The following is an 18,613-nucleotide window of genomic DNA, read 5'->3' as shown; positions in this document are numbered from 1 at the left end:
AGCAACAGTTGCTGGAGAGACTGCGGGCAGTTCGTACCAAAAACAGTAAACCAAATTATTCACAGACTACCATGAGTGAATAAACGTAGCTGTAAGCATAAACATATTACCTTTCAACCCTGATGGCGCGCCTCTTGTTTTTGTTTTTAGCCACCCTATGTCACAGTCTAGAGATAGCAAAGCTAGGTCAGTGATCCAGTTAGTCATCCGACACTTCATTCCCTTTAAACCGTGACTGTGACCCTTTGTCTACAGTAGATTTACATTATATTGTGAAACAATATACAGTACCTTAAGAACAAAAACAAAATCTTTAGCAGTGATTTTGATGCTTTACTTTTGTGTGGTTTCTGTGTAGTAGACTATTTCAGGATAATTATAAGTTAGAATGCAGCACATATTGTATACTGCATTGTATCTTCTATGTCTTCTTACATGTTATATATCTTATATAACAATGAATGAATGAATCACTGTACGTAGAATTAATCTTTATATTTTTGTCTCATAACAAACCACATAACAGAATGCAACAAAGGGAGTCACGTAATGATAAAGTTTACATTTACACACATGGTATTTGCATACCATGTCAGAACCGGAGCAATAGTGAGTGACATGACCCAAAAAGTCATCTGATGTTTGGCCTGTGCAGTAGAGTGCATTACATTAGGAGGGAACCTGTTGACTGTTTACACTGAGCGTCTTGGTTAAAGCGTCTGTACCCGTCTGCATCCATGTGGTCGACCGCAGTTATTGTTCATCAAGCTCATCATTTATGTTCTCGACGTTGCTTTTTTATAGTTTGACGTGTGGAAGTGGAAGTGACGCTGGTTAGCAAGTGTAGCCATGTAGCTTTAATCATAAACACTTGCCAGGTGGGAGGAACTGTTGTTCATGAAACATAATCACAATGGTAGGGAAACAGGAAAGCCCAGAATTATGATGATGACTGTTGATGACTTGTTATACTTGGCTGATGAGCTTATCGACTATACACCAGGTTTCCCTCATTGCTTCCCTCTATAGGAAAATAGATTCCTAGACATGTTTTTACAGTATAAACACACAGAGTGCAGCAAATGCATTTTTAGGTACATCATCTGACGTAACTACTGTATCTTATTTTCTCTTTATGTCAATAAATTATCCTTGTGTTGACTTATTAGCAGAAATACGCATATGTAGTTAGGGCTTCTTAGCGATCCCAAATTAACAGCGTTTTGATAACAAGGTCATTCTGGAAAGATTGGAAGACTCTTTACAAGTCACTTTACATTCGAGCTGAAGTAATGAGTCATGTAACAATTAACTTGTCTGCAGGAAATTTATTTTTATGCAAAAATGACAAAAACTCTCTTTACCACTTTCAATAATGTCGATATTTACTGGTGTCTGTATAAGTTATTGTGATGTGGTTTTTATGGGCCTAACAATTGATGGTATCACTGCCAAAACTCAGGCATTTTATTTTTATTAGCCAATGATATCCAGCACTATCCAAGAGTCGAGGAAGAAGTATATTTACATTAAGGGCATATTGTGCTTTTTCAGCCATATTCAATTGGAAAACAAGCATTTGCTTAATGACAGTGCTCATTATTATATTATTTCAAGAATCAATGTAAGTCCAGGATCAGTGTTGTCAGTTCTCAGGTCGGTCTTAAGTGCTGCTTGCTTGCAACACAAGGAGAGCCCAGGAGGAGAGGGGTGATTTGAGGTGAAATGTAAACAAGGCTAGTCAGGAAGGATTAGCGTCCTGTGAGCAGCGTGGCCTTGCGGCTCCCAACACTGTGACAATGGTGGCTTGTTTTTTTGTGGCTTGCCCATGGATTGAAAACGTTTTATGTGTGTCTGTAGTTTCTGTGTATGTCCATGCTTTACAGATTGTTATTTAGATAATACAGCATGGATGTGGTTTTACAGATTAAGAGACCTGAGTCCATCTTTTGTCATGTTTGCATTTTTGCCTCAGAGTCAGGATGTGAACTGTTCCCAAAAGCAAATGAGAGACCATCAAACTCATTATCTCTAAAATTCTTTAGGGATGTATTTGTCACTAGACAAAAGGTTCATATATATATATATATATATATATATATATATATCATGTGTCCAAACCTGATTGTACAAAATATGACAGAAATGTATGCCCCTTGTATTAAAGTTACTATGTTTTTCTTGTCATACTAGTTATTTTATTTTAAAGTCAATTAGGTTTTTTCATTTTCGGCCTCACGGTTGTGGAGTGATTATTGCCTTTCTATATTTCTTCAGGTGGATATACTAAAAATTTGCATATGGCTTTATTGATTTTATTAAGTTAATTTTAATCAATTAATTCTTCTATCCATTCATCCATCGATTTACTGCTGCATGGCCAGGTTGTGTTTAAGGATTACCTAATAACATTATTTGGTGGTTTGTAGAGCTGTGACATCCTAACAAAAATGTGATCACAAATGTCTGTGAAATCACGCACTTGATAGATAATTCTAGACCTTATCTTCCCTACTGGTTGTCATCTATATTTTTTATAATCGGGTGAAAGAAGTAATAAATTGGTTTACATATGCCATTAGAAAGATCTCAAAAAGTCTTAACTGCAGAAACCCTGTTGGATGTGTTAGGCCAGAAGTGCACTGTGTTTGGCAGCTTTGTGTGTGTATTTGGATCATTAATGTTGATCTAAAGTCTAATTTTTTGTTGATCAAGGATGTTTTAACTTTAATATTTGACTTAATAGATCATGCAGAGCTCTGGTGACTCTCCTCTAATACGCAGTGTGCTTCATCAAATGTTGCAGCATTTTCTGTTGCCATGGTTACCATCCTGGTGCAGCAAGCACGAGTCAATGTAGACTTTGCAGACAAAAAAAAAACAACAAAACAAAAAAAAAACAGCCTCAAGCCCATTAAGGGAGACAGGAGAGGATTGTCACCAACAAATAAATAAATACGAAATACTAGGGTGACTTTTCAATATAATGCAGTCCAAACAAAATCACCACAAACTACAGGACGAGTTGTGGGGTTGTTGCAGAGCAGTTGTAATGCCTCAGCCTGGACTAGAATTTACTTGATTAAGGTTAATCATGTAATAATGTCTTATCAACTAATCTCCTAATTCTCAATTTATCAGTTAATTGTTTGCTCAGTTAAATGTCTGAATGTAGAGTTTTGTCTAAAACAACATTGCATAACTAAAGATATTCAGTTTGGAATTACATGAGACAAGTAAAAGGAGCAATTTAGAAAATGGAATTAATAAACATGTGAATTAATCTTCTGAAAAAGCTTGGAAACTTTTATTTTTGACATATCCATTAGCTTTTTTTTTTTACTTATTACTTGTTTGTTCCTGCACTTAATTTTGATCCTCCTAGGAAATGAAAGTGTGTTACAGTTTTTATTTCTTCTGGGTGAGGATCAGTAGTTGAGCTGTGGGATTTATCGTAATGGTTGTGCTTGTTTTGTTACTGGCTTTATTTTTACCACTTGTTCCTTCACTACAGGTCAGTTGAAGCTGAAAATGAGTGCAGTAGGGGAAAGCCCCCTGGACCCTGCCACGCCAGAGTCACGCAAGAGAAGGGGCTCACCATGCGACACGTCAGGGCAAAGGTAAAGACCTGCCCATGTGTGGTTTTTTTTTTTGGGTCAGTAACACTACAATACTAAGCAAGATGTCTTCTGCTCTGTGAACTGAGGAAATAACCCTTTTGATGTTGTGAGCTTTGCGGCTAACAAATCCCATGTCAAATCTTTCATTCACATTCTTTGTTCTGTCTCCTTGGCCTCTCTCTGACACTGCAGACATCAGCAAAGAGAAGAAAAATGACGTACAGAGGCACGATAACTCTGTGACGTTGTTATGAGCAAACATGGCAGGCAATCTTAAACTTTCCAAAGTCAGCCAAGCAACTCCAAATTGTCATATTTGCAGAAAGGTACTCACAACAAAGAGGGGGAATGTCTTCAGTTTAAATATTCACATGCTATCCTTCAGCATGTTCAAGGAAGAACTTGTGGTATTCTTGATAACATGAGAAGGATAAATGGTTCTCATGTGGCTGTTACAGCGTATTCTGTGATCCATCAGACTGTGTGACCTGTAGCAGTCCAACAACGTGTTCTTCTTAGTTAGAGCTTAGTACATTGTGCCTGCAAAACATCAGCGATCTACTGAGTTGATATTTACTGGATAATAAAGTAGAATCAGTGTTATTTTCAGTGTTGTGTTTAGCTTCTTCAGCTTTAGCACAGGATTAATGCATGTCACAGAGCAAAGACAAAAGCTGGTGAAAGATACACAAGCCCTCAGCATTGTTTCCTATGATAGTTTCATTTAGTTTCACTGTCATGCTCGTGTGGTAATTGGTCTCTAAGTTACAATTAAATCTATCATCTGTTATTAATTTTATTGGATGAAGCTTGATGCTGAAATATTAAGTTATGTCTTTTATTACTGCGCTGAGTGAAATAAAAACATTGCATTTTCAAAACTGACAGATGTCGTAAGTCCACACCAAGCAAACTGCTTAAGATTCGATAAGAGGATTCAAAACTAGATTAGCATTCAGTGAAATACTATCAAACCCCATCCCTGTTTGTTGCAGCTCTCCTCGCCCACGCTGCTGCATATAATCATTTAGATTTGGCCACTTACCCCTGTCTAGAGTGAAGATGTGTGGTTAGGAACCTGTGGCACACAAAGACATAGGAGTCACTTATGGAGGAGAGACTCTGTGAGTCTTACTTGTAATGTTGTATATCTATAGTGTGATTAAATAAAATACAGAAGGAAATCCTTTAGTTCTGTTAAAAGCTATTTTAGAGCATGAGGGTTTGGAGCATGGTTTAGGGAGCAGGTTAGATGCAGCTTTAGATTAGGGTAAGGTTTAAGGTAGGACATGTAGCTGTTAAAAAGTGAATGCAGTCAGTGTGCTGTGTGTGTGAGCCTATAAGGCCCAATAGCTGATGTAAGCTGATGTAACTGCCCAGCTTGCATTTCTACTGCAACTACATGCAGCCACTGACCTGCGCATTAACACAGCAGCGCCCACCCCTCCCACCCTTGGTCACCACGCCTGTGAGTACTGGCTGGCCAATGCACTGACCTACTTTTGCTGTTGTCGTCTCACACACACACACATACTCACATATACACACGTTTCTTTTTTCATGTTTACCACATACCTTGCTCTAACTCGTCTGCCTGCAAGTATATTATTGGAATAAAGTTAAACACAAGGCAGAGCAGAGAGCATAAAGAGGCTGGAGTGGAAGACTTGATGTTTAAAGTACTAATATATGACTTTTACACTTGCATATTACAGTGAGTTAGAACAGCTGGGTGCAAAACCACTGCAGCAACAAATGCTACATTGTGATCTTATACATTTTCACAATTATTCTGTGAACTCTGACAATTGACAACTTATAATTCAAACCACCTGTGGTTTGACAAAGAAACAAGTTTCTGTTGTTCACTTTTATTAAACAATCACTCCTGTGATCAATGAAGTTATTTTGAAAGTTCCCTGTGGAGGTTTTGACCTCTGTGGACTGCTATGGAGCTGTTTTTCTATGAGTGGATCCCTGTTTTTTTGTCATACAAGGACACACTTGCACATGGGTGAAGCAATACACACTCCTGCCAATAGTTTCAAACTATTCCACTGATCTAGCAGTGGCAGTAACATCAAGGTATGCAGTAGTGCACCAGCAAAAACAGAGACTAAAGTCTAGAAAACATGGATGTACACAATCCAGGATTCAAAATACTTAAAATATCAGGTTTGCAAATGCTTAAGGAAGCAACTGCACATTTGTTAGAGCATACATACATACAATGGGTTTTGTTGAAGACCACTGACTGTAATAACTTTGGGTTGTTTAAAAGAAAACTCCACAGTTGAGGATTTACTGAGTAATGCACTATTATTTTAGATTCAGTGAGTTACCATTTGGTATAAAATCAGCAATAAAATAAATAAATAAATAATGTACAAGTTCCCAGAGCTGGTTCTAGGGCGTACCTCACCTCTCACCCAATGTCACCTGAGACTGGCTCCAGTTTGTTGTGGATACATACACATTAAGTCTAAAATACCAAGATATTCAGCTTATTACCTAAAAAAATCAATATAGTTACTTTTCTCTTGGTCTGTTGGTTAAATAACTAATCATTTCACCTGCATTAAAACCTTTTTTTTTTTTATCATTTGTGCTTGCACCAGGCCCCTTTATCTCTCTCTCTCTCTCTCTCTCTCTCACTCTCTCTCTGTCTCTCTAATGTTTTCTCTTGGCAGTTTGGGTTATTAAGCTTATTCATATCTGAGCCCATCCCCCTGGTCTCTCACCAGCCTGCCATTTTTTCATTTTCTTCTTTTCTCTTTCAGTCTCTCTCACACACACACACACACACACACACACACACACACACACACACACACACACACACACACACACACACACACACACACACACACAGCAGTAAGTGAGTAATCAGTGTGTTTTCCTATGGTGACAGTTATTTGGTGTGACTGTCTCATACCAAATGTCAAAAATATTACACTTAATATATAATATATACATATGTTACGTTATGGATATATTGTATTTGCTTAAATATCAAATATGATCATTTCTTTTTTTTATTAATTCTGTTTTATTTGCATGTGTTTTATTAATGCCCTTTTCATGATGTTTCTTCTTTTTTATATGAAATACATGGCAGTGCAATAATGTGGCACATTCTTAATGTCACCTTGTTCTCAGGTTATTGTAGCTGATAATTTGATTGACAGAATGGGTTAATTGGTTTCAAAGACAAAATAACAACTATGATGATTTTAGTAGGCAGCTGTTCTTGATAGGCTTTGGACTGTTGAAGAGAAGAAGAAGAAGGAGTACTTTATTAATCCCCAAGGGAAATTCAATTGTAACAACAGTTATTAAATTCGAGAGTATTTAATAATCAATAAATAATAAATAGTAATTAAAGTAATAAAGTAATTAACTTGTATGTAGTAAAATAATAAAGTAATTATTTATTTTGGTGTGTGTGTGTGTGTGTGTGTGTGTGTGTGTGCCTTATTGTTGAGAATCTGAACATATGATGGGCATAGTTTGGCACAGTTTTCTGTTGTTTTGCAGAGCACATAGTTATTGATCAGGTAAATAATTGATAATCAAAATAATCATTTGCTATAGCCCTAAAATTTGAATTAGAAATATATTCCCTTATGCTTCTTTGAAGAAAAAGTCCAAAATCAAAAATTATTGCATTCTCAACTTTCATGTTGTTTTTCTGCAGTTTGGAGAAGAGGAGACGGGAGCTGGAGTGCCGCTACATCGAGGAGCTGGCTGAGCTGCTGTCATCCAACATGGGCGACATTGCCAGTCTCAGTGTCAAGCCTGACAAGTGTCACATCCTCAAGAGCACCGTGGACCAAATCCAGCAGATCAAACGGCGTGAGCAGGGTGAGGAAACACACACACTGAGCTGAGAAGAAATTAAAGCCATGTGCCATGCTGAGAAGATGTTTGCACACATGAGTTATTAATTAAAAATTTGAAAAAACAAACAGTGAAATAAAAAAAAAAATAGATGATGTACCTGTAGTTTACCACACCCCTCTGTCAATAATACAGTCATAATCTTTTTCTGGTTAGGCTAGTTTAATGGTTACAGATGGAGTGCACATGAAATGATACAGTAACAGAAAACACAAAAAATCTGAATACATATGTCAGTAAAGGAGAAGTAAAAAAACCATTAAAGGATAAAAACAAAGGAATCGGGACAGGGAGCATTGATAACGGAAAGGTCTTGGGATCAGATAATGAGATTAACATTTTGAAGAGCATTTACATTCCTTACTCTCCTGATTTGTGTTTGTTTCCTCCTGACAGAGAAAGCAGTCCTTCTGTCTCCAGATGATGAAGTACAGAAGAGTGATATCTCCTCCAGTAGCCAGGGACTAGTGGAGAAAGAAGCACTGGGGCCTATGCTGCTAGAGGTGAACAGCACATACATAGTAACACATGTACAACATTTCTTCTCCATCACTGCTGGTGGTCCCCGCCCCCATACTCCACAAACACAGTCTGATTTTCTCTTACTCTTCCCTCTGGTCTTGCTCCTTCTCCTGCTCATTCAGGCCCTTGATGGGTTTTTCTTCGTCGTCAATCGAGAGGGCCGCATCGTCTTTGTTTCCGAGAACGTGACGAGTTACCTTGGATACACCCAGGAGGAGCTGATGACCTCAAGTGTCTACAGCATCCTCCATGTGGGAGACCACGATGAATTTGTACGCAAGCTGCTGCCCAAAAGCCTCGGTGAGTGAGCTGGAGTGAGGACCTGTGTGTGTGTGCGCAGTCTGCTAATACTTTACATCTCATGTTTGAGATGCCAGTAGGTATTTAGAAGGTTTTAGTAATCACATTGTCCTCCCTTTGAATTTGGCAGTTTCCATTCCAGTAAAACCCATTAATGAGGTAAACTGAGGAGATGGTTTTGGCAGCAAAATCTGTATACTATACTACACATACTTACATTTAGTTTTTTCATGGAAAATCCTGTAGCTATTGCTAATGTAAAGAACTAGGAGGAAAGGTAAAATGATGACTTATAAAAAATTTTAATTAACACCTAGTTTTAAGTGTGATATTCACTAGAAGAGAAGCGAAGCAGTGTATGTGTGGGTGAGTTTGAGGAGTGAAGGAGGTGTGAAACAATGACTTTCTTCACTGTGAGATTTGTTATAATTTTTAGCTGCATCCTTGCAAAGAGGTTGTAATGAAAATGGATGACAAACTCTCAACGACAAACTTGGAACCCTCTTGCTGTGCGGCGACAATGCTAACCCAACTGTATCACTGCGTTGTCCCCATTGTACTAATTTATACAAATGTCAGTGTTCATCTGACTGTTGTCTTGAGATAGACTTGAAAAATTGTGGCCCTGTCTTCGAAGTAAATTGGGTTATTTAACTAGTATTTCCTTACATATAACCTTTTTCATGAATTAGGCCTGCTGATATATCTTCTTATTATTTCCCAATTTTTCATAAGCAGCAGCAGATATTTTTATCTATGTGCTCTGTAACCTTTCAGAACTAAGCAACACACATTAAGACAGTAGAAATTGGCAAAATCAAGGATTATGAACAAGTTAATTTACCTGCTCATTTCTCTTTGTCCAGTAAATGGTGTGCCATGGCCACAGGAATCTGGCCGAAGGAACAGCCACACTTTTAACTGTCGTATGCTGAAGAGGCCACCGGACGAGGTGGATTCAGAAAATCTGGAGGCTCGGCAGCAGTATGAGATCATGCAGTGTTTCACCGTGTCACAGCCACGGGCCATGCAGGATGAGGGAGAAGGTACATGTTAATACACAATGAGTGCACACAGCCTGCAGGCATTAACAAGGTTTTTAAGCCAGTATAAATATATATACACACAGTGAAAGCAAAGAAAGCTTACTGGTGTATAATACAATATGTTTTTGTCTTTTGTTGTATTTAGTCTTTATTCATAGAACTGTGTGTGAATCTGAACTTGACCTGGACTTGTTTAAGAGCCTAAAGTGATCTCCCACTGTTATGCTAAATGCAGGAAAACTTTTTTTTAACTTTATATTACATTGCACGAATTTTTATATTTTATGTAAATATAATTTTTTTTATACAGTAAATGTGGGCTATGCCAGGATTGAATAGCATTAGATAATTGGTTTGGCCCTTGAAATGTTATAAAATACTTGACTGCAGCTTTTGCTTTCATATTTTTCTTTTTAAAAACGTATTAAGAAAGATTCCTCTTTTAAGACTCACGGTCTGTAATTTGGACAGTAACCAGATTCTTGTCTTATGTTATTTATGTATTTATTTATTTTGACTCTGGTGCAGTGGCCTTGATAAAATTGTGAGATTTAGTTCCTGCATTTCAGATTTACTTTTTTATTCTAGGTTTTTCTATTTTTGTGTCAGTATCAGCGTCTGTTGTTTGCATCTCATATATGAGTGGCATCTCACTTCCAATATGTGGCTCGTTTTAACAGAGCAATCAAATTGATGAGCAGTTGTGACAGGTTGTCATTTATTTTCTAATACCAATGTGTATCTGAGAGAGAGGGTATTTGAAAAATATAAAGTTTTTGTGTAAAAATTGACGATGTGATAACGTGATTCACTTACATGTTTACCCTTTGTCACTACAAGTTCACTACTGCGACTATTCTCCATACCTGTTTTAACACCAGCAGTTATGGCAGTGTTTTCTCTTTTTTAAAAATTTTTTTCTCCCTTTGTGCCTTTTAACTGGTTTTGCCTTGGCTGTACAAACATACAGACACATGAACCTCACCACTTGTGTCCTCTCTTTCTTCAGACCTGCAGAGCTGCCTGATCTGTATTGCTTGTCGGATGCCTCGCGCCCAGCCTGTCAGCGCTGAGTCTTTCATCACGAGGCAGGACCCCACAGGTAACACACACAGGCACAGGCACTGTCAGTGAATTGGCTGGAAAATTATAGGATTTTAAGATGTACTTAACATTGGTAAACAGCCACATTGTTGGGTTACAGTAAAGAAGCAGAATATGCAAAACATTTCATCATACATTACACATTAGGTACATGTTTTATGCTATATTCATGCCAAGCTGGACTAAAAACTAACCTTAAACCCCTGAAAATTTAGGTGCAACAAGGGTTTAAAGAGCATTTCAGGAAACGCTCCAACTCAGAAAAGTCGCATTTTTCATGAGGCTCACTGAGTGAACTCAGAATGTGTGGAGACTACTGCAGATGTTAAAATCAGTGCAGACTGATCTTTTGTGTGTGCGTGTGATACTCTACTTCAGGGAAGATCATCTCCATAGAAACCAGTGCTTTGAGGGCGACAGGCCGGCCTGGCTGGGAGGACCTGGTCAGGAAGTGCATCTACGCTTTCTTTCAGCCACAGGGCAAAGAGCCTTCCCACGCCAAGAAGCTGCTGCATGAGGGTGAGTGGCCCCAGTTGATTGTGCACTTTCACTGATATGCTCTCAGCCAGCTTTGTCATGGTAACCAGAGTTTCAGCACTACATCAACAACAGTTACTGAAGTCCTAATACTAAGTATAGTACTATGCAAATTAGAATAAACAGTATAAACAGTGAATGTTTTCCTTATTGATTACTCTGTTATTTTTTTGTAATTGATAGTTTAGTCTAAAAATGAGAAATGCCTCTTATTTCCCAGAACCAATTCTGATGTCTCGAGTTTTCCTTTTTTTTTTTTTTTGTTCAACCAGCTATGCAAGCCCCAAAGATTTTTAGTTTACTAATATGTAAGGCAAGGGAAGCAGCAAATGACTGCATTTGAAAAACTAGCCAGAAAAAATAAATATATATATAAAAATTCTAACAATACATTATCAAAATGTCTGTAACAATGTGTACCTGCCTTCAGTCTCTCTTTCACATGTGGATTGAATTGTTGATTTTTTTCTGCTGTCAACCTCAAGCATATAGCTGATTGGTAACCTCTGTGAAAGTGCCTGCAAAATGTTATAAGACATTGTAGCGAGTGTGTATGTTCACTTCTTGTTAGATATGGAGCGAATAATGGGGTCAAGCCCAGGTGGAGCAATTGACACACAATCGTTTCTCTCTCTCTCTCTCTCTCTCTACGGGACAAATTAGCTCTGAGTGGTTTCCATTGCAAACCTTTTCCTCTTCTTTCTGTGTTACAAATTGAATATGAGCTAACATAAGTACCTTAGGTATGAAATGAATGCATGTATAATCAAGGGAAGACAGATGAGTACTGATTTATTCCTAGACTGTTAAGTATGGTGTAGCTTCTGCAACAGTTTAATGCAGAAGTATGATTTAGGCCTCAGGGGGAGTCAAGGCACTTTAAGCCTGGTTGGAACTCAGGAAGGAAAAAGCAGAAAAACAACCTGGAGATGAGACCAAGATCTAAACACAGTGTTTGCCTCTTCCTCTGTGTGTGGGTGTGTGTCTGTATTTCCAACAGTGATGACCCATGGCACTGCTATCAGCCCCCTGTACCATTTCACATTAAGTGATGGCACCCCACTCAGTGCTCAGACCCGCTGCAAATTCTGCTGCCCCCCCAACCCTGATGTACAGCCCTTCATTATGGGCATTCACACTATTGACAGGTACTGCGATGGACACATATACACAATAATGTAAAGGTTTCTATACACAACTCTGGTACATTAAGGCAAAGATCTGTCTGTGTATTATAGACACACACGTAACCAGTTATGATCAGGTTTTTGTCATAACCCAATTAGATTTTATTTATTAAGTATCTTGCCAACAATATGTCCCTGATAAGTTATTATTTTTGCTGTGGGAACTCAGACATGGAAGACATACTTACATTGATACTGAAACCTGGATAAATAAAATCATATAGTAGGAACTGAATAATTAAGCTTTTCACTGTTCCATGATAAGACTCAGAATTGGTAAACTAATGTACTATATATATAACCACACAGCAATACATTTATACCATAAGGACTGCACAAGTTATCTTTTATTTTTCTTTCTCCCAGGGAACACAACACTGCTAGCTCTCAGGAAAACACTAACCCCAGCCTTCCACCAACCCTCGGCAGCCTTGCCCAGACTGCCTCTCGCTCCCCAACCCTTCCTCCTGGCAGTAACTCAACCCACAGCTCAGGCCTCACCGCACCAGGCCTTCACCCCAACAACAGCAACGCCTCCACCCACGGACATAACCAAGCCACACCGACAGGCTACCTGACACCTAATCGGTCATGTTCCCAGCAGGTCAACAGTCCCTCTCCTTTAAGCAACCCACTCACAGCCACCCCTACCTCTTTTATGTCGCCCAGGATGCCACGGGCCAGTCCTGGGTTAGGGGGAAGCCCGCAGTTACCCGGGAACCCCTTCTCTCCCTCCACACCAGGCCTCCAGTCCCCAGCAGGAACACTGAACAGTGTAGGCAATCTCAATGGACAGCAGACTGGCAATGATAATAGTAGTAGTAGTAGTAGTAGTAGTAGTAGTAGTAGTACTAGTAGTGGTGGTGGGTCAACAGGGTCCTTCTCCCTGTCCTCTCCTGTCCCTCATACACAAGCCAGTACACCCACCAGCTCCTCTACACGACCACCATCGGCTAAAGCTCCAGAAGGAGGAGAATCAGGGGGAGAGGACATAGTTAAAGCCCCCCTTTCTTCTTCCTCACAGCTGGGTAACCCCAGACACAATCAGCTCTTGGACTGCAATGGTACAGGAGCTGAATCAAACAACAGCAACAGCATCCACTGCACACCATCACCTCATCCACCCAACCCCCCTTCGACCCCTCAGTGCCCTGCTTCTCACAGTACTCTCACAGAACGACACAAGATTCTCCACCGGCTGCTCCAGGACAGTAGTCCCAGCGATGGCACCTGTGCCACTGAGGAAGGAAATAAAAACGAAGTTGAGATCAAGAGGGAGCTACCTGTCATTGCAGTACTGACCACAGCACTTCCAAAGTCCTCCTCCAGAGAGCCACAGGACCACCAGTTACTCCGTTTTCTCCTAGATACAGATGAAAAGGTGGCTCATCACTTTCACATTTATTAGAAAATTACATGAATCTCCTCTGTATTTCAAGTATTTGAAAAAGTTAAAACCTAGTTAGCTAAGAGCAAGTAGCCTGAGATAAATTTGTGATGTTTTGTTGTTTTGATTGATGTGTACTCCAAAAAGTAATAATATAATACCATTTACATTTGCTTTGTAAAATCCAAATTATTTAAAACCTAGAGTTAGCAACTCCAGCCTTTATAGGACAAGGTGGCCTGATCAGGGTGGTTAATCTTAACTTCATTAATACTTACACTGGTCTGCACCTCACTGTTGGTTCTTCAAATAAGATACTGAAGACCTTTTTTTGTATTTTTTTTTATTTTGAAGGACCTGGGGGACTTGCCACCTCCATCCGTTCTCAGCCTACAGACAATTAGGCTAAAGATGGAGAAAAGAACCAGCATTGATGGAGAGACCTGTATAGGTCCTACTGTTGCTACAGGAGGTACACCCAAGTCTGCAGGACTTTCCAGCAGCTCGGCTTGCATCAGTCCCAAGTCGAGCCCTGTAGGAGAGAATCGCAGAAACAGTCGCAAGGACAGCAGAGACTCCACGGTACAGTTATTAATATTACAGTGGTCTGTAGTGACATGACATGAGCCATTCCAAAATTGGACCTCATGCCAAGTATGCTGATAGGGTGGTAGTGTTTCTGTCGCTGAAAATGTCTTCTGTCACACGGTCATTCATGTATTGTATCATTCAGGTCAAAGAATTTGCAGGAATTCAGCTGTAACCACTAACATATACATCATCGAGCCAGAAAAATGTCCATTTCACCTAATTTTATTTCACAGGATGCAGTTAATAGCACAGCTACACATCAGTGTAAACTGGTGTTACTGATGATAACTGATTATGCATTATAATTATAAGACTGTGCTTATGCCAGTGTTTAATAAAGGTTTTCTTTGAGTAGCTCTGCTAGTTTTAGGAAATAGAAAGAATTAGAAATATACTTCCAAATAACTGTGTTTTAAAAGGAAAACACACAGGAATACAAATTGGCAGGACATGATCTTTGATACAGTTGATAAATGTCGCTGTGATAGCCCAGTACACAAATACACCTTCCAGCAATTTGAGTCAGTTTAACAGACACTTGAGTTGTAGCAAACTCAACTGTCAACAGTAAATTATTTAGACTATGTCGACGTCCGTCCAACTTGGACCAGCAAGGCAGTCCTTACACCCAATAACTGTAATGACTCCAGTAATCATAATCTGTGTCCACTACTGAGGCAGGCCACACGCTGTCAGTCAAAACTGCATTCCCCAGTTTCAGGTTCACATTGGAAGGTGTCAGAAAGTATACTTGACAATTAAGCATCGACAGTCGTTGTCAGGTTACCTGTTTATTTTCTTGGACTTTGTCTCCACTGTGGGCTCGGCTACCAGCTACAACCTTTTAAGGTTTAAGGACTTTAACCTTTTGTCTCTCTCTGGGCGTCTAAGCCCCTTTTCTCCCACCCATTAATCTTTAATTCTTTACTCTTTCACACAGTTACACCATTCATCCTTCCTTGCTGTCTTTCTCCCTTTTTGTTTGTTTCTGATTTACTTTTCATTTCTTGCCCTCAGATGTCTGGTGGTCCTGTTGACATGGACCCTCTCACCCAGCTGCTGCCTGGTATGAGAGGCCCAAATGGGGCCAAACAGGGCAGTGAGGATTCCTCAACCCCTGGAGGAGGCCCCCTTCTCCAGAGTCCGGCATCCCAACCGCAGCCCCCGGCTCAGCTTCAGTCCCCCATGCCTCAGCTCCAGTCCCCTCTGTCCCAACCCCAGTCTCTTCCTTTACTGCAGTCCCCGTCACCACAGCTCCACTCCGCTTCCCCCCAGCTCAAACTGCAGTCACCCACTCAGCTCCAGCCTGGCGAGGCCAGCACTCCCCGCAATGTAAATGTGAAGAGAGAGCCTCCAGGCACTCCTAACAGAGGTACAGTTTCCACTGAACAGAGTGGGATGTCCAGACCAGCTGTGTACACTGTGCAGTATGGATTTTTAACTGGAGCTATTACTATTATTATTAGTAGTATTAGCAATTAGCAGTAGCACTAGTAGTAGTAGCAGTAGAAATAGTAGTAGCAGTGTCCAGAGCCAGAAAGCTTTGTACTAACCTATTTACCTACACATTGTTAGCCTGTATGCCCCCCAGTGGCTTACATCAGGTACTGCAATGTCTTCAGACTAGACATGGAATCAGAATAATCTCCCTTATGAGAGAGAGTCTCTCTGTATCATTATTGTGCATTAATCATTTGTGCTTTTCTTGGTCTTTGTGTTTGTTTGACAGGGCTCAGCGATGGCGGCCTGCCATCTGGTTGCAGTCTCCAGAGTCAGTCATCGTTTGATTTCTGCAGTCCCCCCACTCCAAGCCAGACACAGGCCCAGGGACAGGGAGACCCCTTCCAAACTTCCAAAGACAGCAGCCCCTTTCCAGAGACAGAAGTTATCAACCCATTCAGTTCAAGCACTGGTACACAACACTGTAGAGAACACAGTTTGTGTTACAGCCACTATTTGTCATACTAGAAATGTTGTAGAAACTGTTTTCATGACAACTGTGGGAACCCAGTTTGATCAGAGTGTAGTCCTGTGTTGGAAAACAATAAGAAAAAAGAATCTAGGTCGAAAATGGTCATAGATCTTTGAAGAGTAACTTGACACAAAATGCTATGTGAAGCATTAGATTGCCAACAGTAAAGCCTTGTTGAATTGATTGGTATTTGTTGAAAGTTTCAACCCTTTTACACATCTGTTACAAATTTCTTCCAGTAATACATATTACTTTCTTCAAAACTGTTAACTTCTTTTTTAGGCCTAACCAAGTTGGACATGGGAGAATCCCAGTTCCAGCCTTTGGCTCTGTCTGACACCTTGTCTTTTGATGGGCTTGGAACCCCGTTACAGGTTCCACTGGCATCACCACAAGAGTGAGTATCATTGTACTGTCAATATCCAATCTGTTCTCAGTTAACTCTCATTTTCTTTTCTTAAGTTGTGGCAGAAAAAGGCTGGGAAAAAATACTGATTTAACCCACTGACACTCCAGTGTAGTAGTGGTGGCAATGCAGATTACAGATTGATAAAAACGGCCCATTTGTGTGTGAGCAGGCAGTGTGTTCCCTGTACGCTGGATGAAGTGCTCGGCCCCCCGACCACACCTGAAGGCCGAAATGATGAGAATGCTCTGTTAGAGCAGCTCGTCTCCTTCCTCAGTGGGACTGATGAGAGTGAACTGGCTGAACTGGACAAAGCCCTAGGTATCGACAAACTGGTACAGGTAAGCATTTCATGAAGATTGTAATACATACACGAAAGGTGGGAAGGGGACAGACTTTAAGAGTGCAGTGAGCATAAGAACAGTTAGGAAAGACTCGACATGTTTCAATTTAAGATCAGTGAATCATCAGTAATTGTATAATGTCACTATAATTAATTCAAATAAACAAAACACTTGCTCAGTTGAAGTGTTGGCAGCCTCTGCTGGCCTGTGATCTGCCTTTTTGTGCTACCAATCTGGATTTGGCCAAACAAAACTGCTGGAGTGCTTTCAATTAAAACAGGATGTGTGTTCACTCTGCAAGTAATCCCCAACATTTCTCGCGCTCTACTATTCAAATTGCTGTAGTTCTTTACTACTGCGTGTTAGTCAGGCCCGTTACTTGCTTCTATGTTTCACTCTGTTCATTTAATAAAAACAGTGATGCAGAGGGGGGAAAAGGCAATCAGGCAGGCTTTTGAAAATCAGAAATGTAACTTGAAGAGTTTAAGGATCAAAACCGCTTGATTTTAGAAGAAAAACAAAGAAACCACTGGCCAGAACTTGAACTCGTGCTTTGTTGGCGTCCAAGAACCTCTTTAAAAATGTCACCACTCTGAGTTGAACAAAGAAAAGTTCAACTGACATGGCCATTTTCATATTTCATAAAGAAATATCATTCATATCTCCTTCATCGTATTTTTTATTTCTGTCTTCCCAGGGTGGCTGTTTTGACACTTTGCCTCAAAACTTTCCAACCCAGCAACCCACTGCCAATCCAGTTTCCATGGACCCAAAACTTCCCTCCTACCCTTCTCAATTTACACCAGCTCCTCAAGCTCAACTTCCTCCAGAGCTGGCCACGGTGGGGCCACAGGGTCTGGGGTTTGGAGTCCCTCGAGAACCAATGCCTGTTGTTCCTGGTGGGACAACAGGCATCGGCCTGAGGCCAGGCATGACACGACCACAGGGGATGGGCACGCATCTCAGGCTGCCAAACAACCAGCTGCGCCTGCAGCTGCAGCAAAGACTGCAAGGCCCACAGCAGGTGAGGTGATGGAGGCAGTGGCTTGTTTTGACTGTATTTCATTCCTTTTAGGCTTAAATCAATATAACATTAAAATGTTGCTAGTTATGATGCTTTTAGAACACACTTTCAGGGTAACATCATTAATTCTCAACTCCCTTGTTGCTTTTTCAATATTAATGCCATCTTCCCTTCATTCTATTATCATGTCTCCCTCCTCGTCCCTCAACACCTGTGTGGCCTCTGCGAACAAAATTTTTGTCTCAGCTCCAGAACAGGCTGGCAGCCATGAATCCATTTCCTGCAGGAGCACAGCATGCGAACATGGGGATCCGCCAGGGGGTTCAGCAACCTCAAATGCCCTCGCAAGTGAGTCTCAGTGGCTGCTAATATAGCTGCCCTCATCGCACTTTACTGGTTTTCTACAGCACCTGAAAGATTTTCCATATAATCTGTTGACATGGATTCAACTGCTTCTTTTCAGGAATATTACTTAAAGCTGCTGAAAGGCAATATTTTTAAATTCATAGTGGATCAAAGTAGAGTTCACTCATAACAAGCCAAGAGAATGAAGTCCACAATTCCTTTCGGTTCTATGGGACATTAAATATCTATTAGCTTTTTTGGTTTTAATTTAATATTTAACATTTTATTAGCAGGAGCTCAAAGAATAAAAATAATAATAATGAAATGA

At 40.2% G+C, this 18,613-nt stretch overlaps 1 protein-coding gene across 2 annotated transcripts in view; it reads left to right on the top strand.

The window, feature by feature from the left end:
* Window positions 1-18,613, top strand: part of ncoa1 (nuclear receptor coactivator 1) — a 38,628-nt gene that overhangs the window by 16,310 nt on the left and 3,705 nt on the right. For both annotated transcript variants that reach the window (XM_026319423.1, XM_026319424.1), the window contains 16 exons: window positions 3,515-3,620; window positions 7,318-7,484; window positions 7,917-8,023; window positions 8,165-8,342; window positions 9,209-9,388; window positions 10,398-10,490; window positions 10,871-11,011; window positions 12,030-12,177; window positions 12,583-13,597; window positions 13,958-14,185; window positions 15,212-15,566; window positions 15,924-16,106; window positions 16,449-16,563; window positions 16,745-16,913; window positions 17,614-17,940; window positions 18,187-18,288. In XM_026319423.1, the coding sequence (XP_026175208.1) occupies window positions 3,532-3,620; window positions 7,318-7,484; window positions 7,917-8,023; window positions 8,165-8,342; window positions 9,209-9,388; window positions 10,398-10,490; window positions 10,871-11,011; window positions 12,030-12,177; window positions 12,583-13,597; window positions 13,958-14,185; window positions 15,212-15,566; window positions 15,924-16,106; window positions 16,449-16,563; window positions 16,745-16,913; window positions 17,614-17,940; window positions 18,187-18,288 (3,597 nt within the window). In that variant the 5' untranslated portion in view covers window positions 3,515-3,531. The remainder of the gene's footprint in view (window positions 1-3,514; window positions 3,621-7,317; window positions 7,485-7,916; window positions 8,024-8,164; window positions 8,343-9,208; window positions 9,389-10,397; window positions 10,491-10,870; window positions 11,012-12,029; window positions 12,178-12,582; window positions 13,598-13,957; window positions 14,186-15,211; window positions 15,567-15,923; window positions 16,107-16,448; window positions 16,564-16,744; window positions 16,914-17,613; window positions 17,941-18,186; window positions 18,289-18,613) is intronic.

This window comes from Mastacembelus armatus, chromosome 24, assembly GCF_900324485.2.
Source record: "Mastacembelus armatus chromosome 24, fMasArm1.2, whole genome shotgun sequence".
In the NCBI taxonomy this organism is placed as follows: Eukaryota; Metazoa; Chordata; class Actinopteri; order Synbranchiformes; family Mastacembelidae; genus Mastacembelus; species Mastacembelus armatus.
The sequence above is the reverse complement of the archived record's forward strand: the minus strand, read 5'-3'. Positions and strand labels throughout refer to the sequence as shown.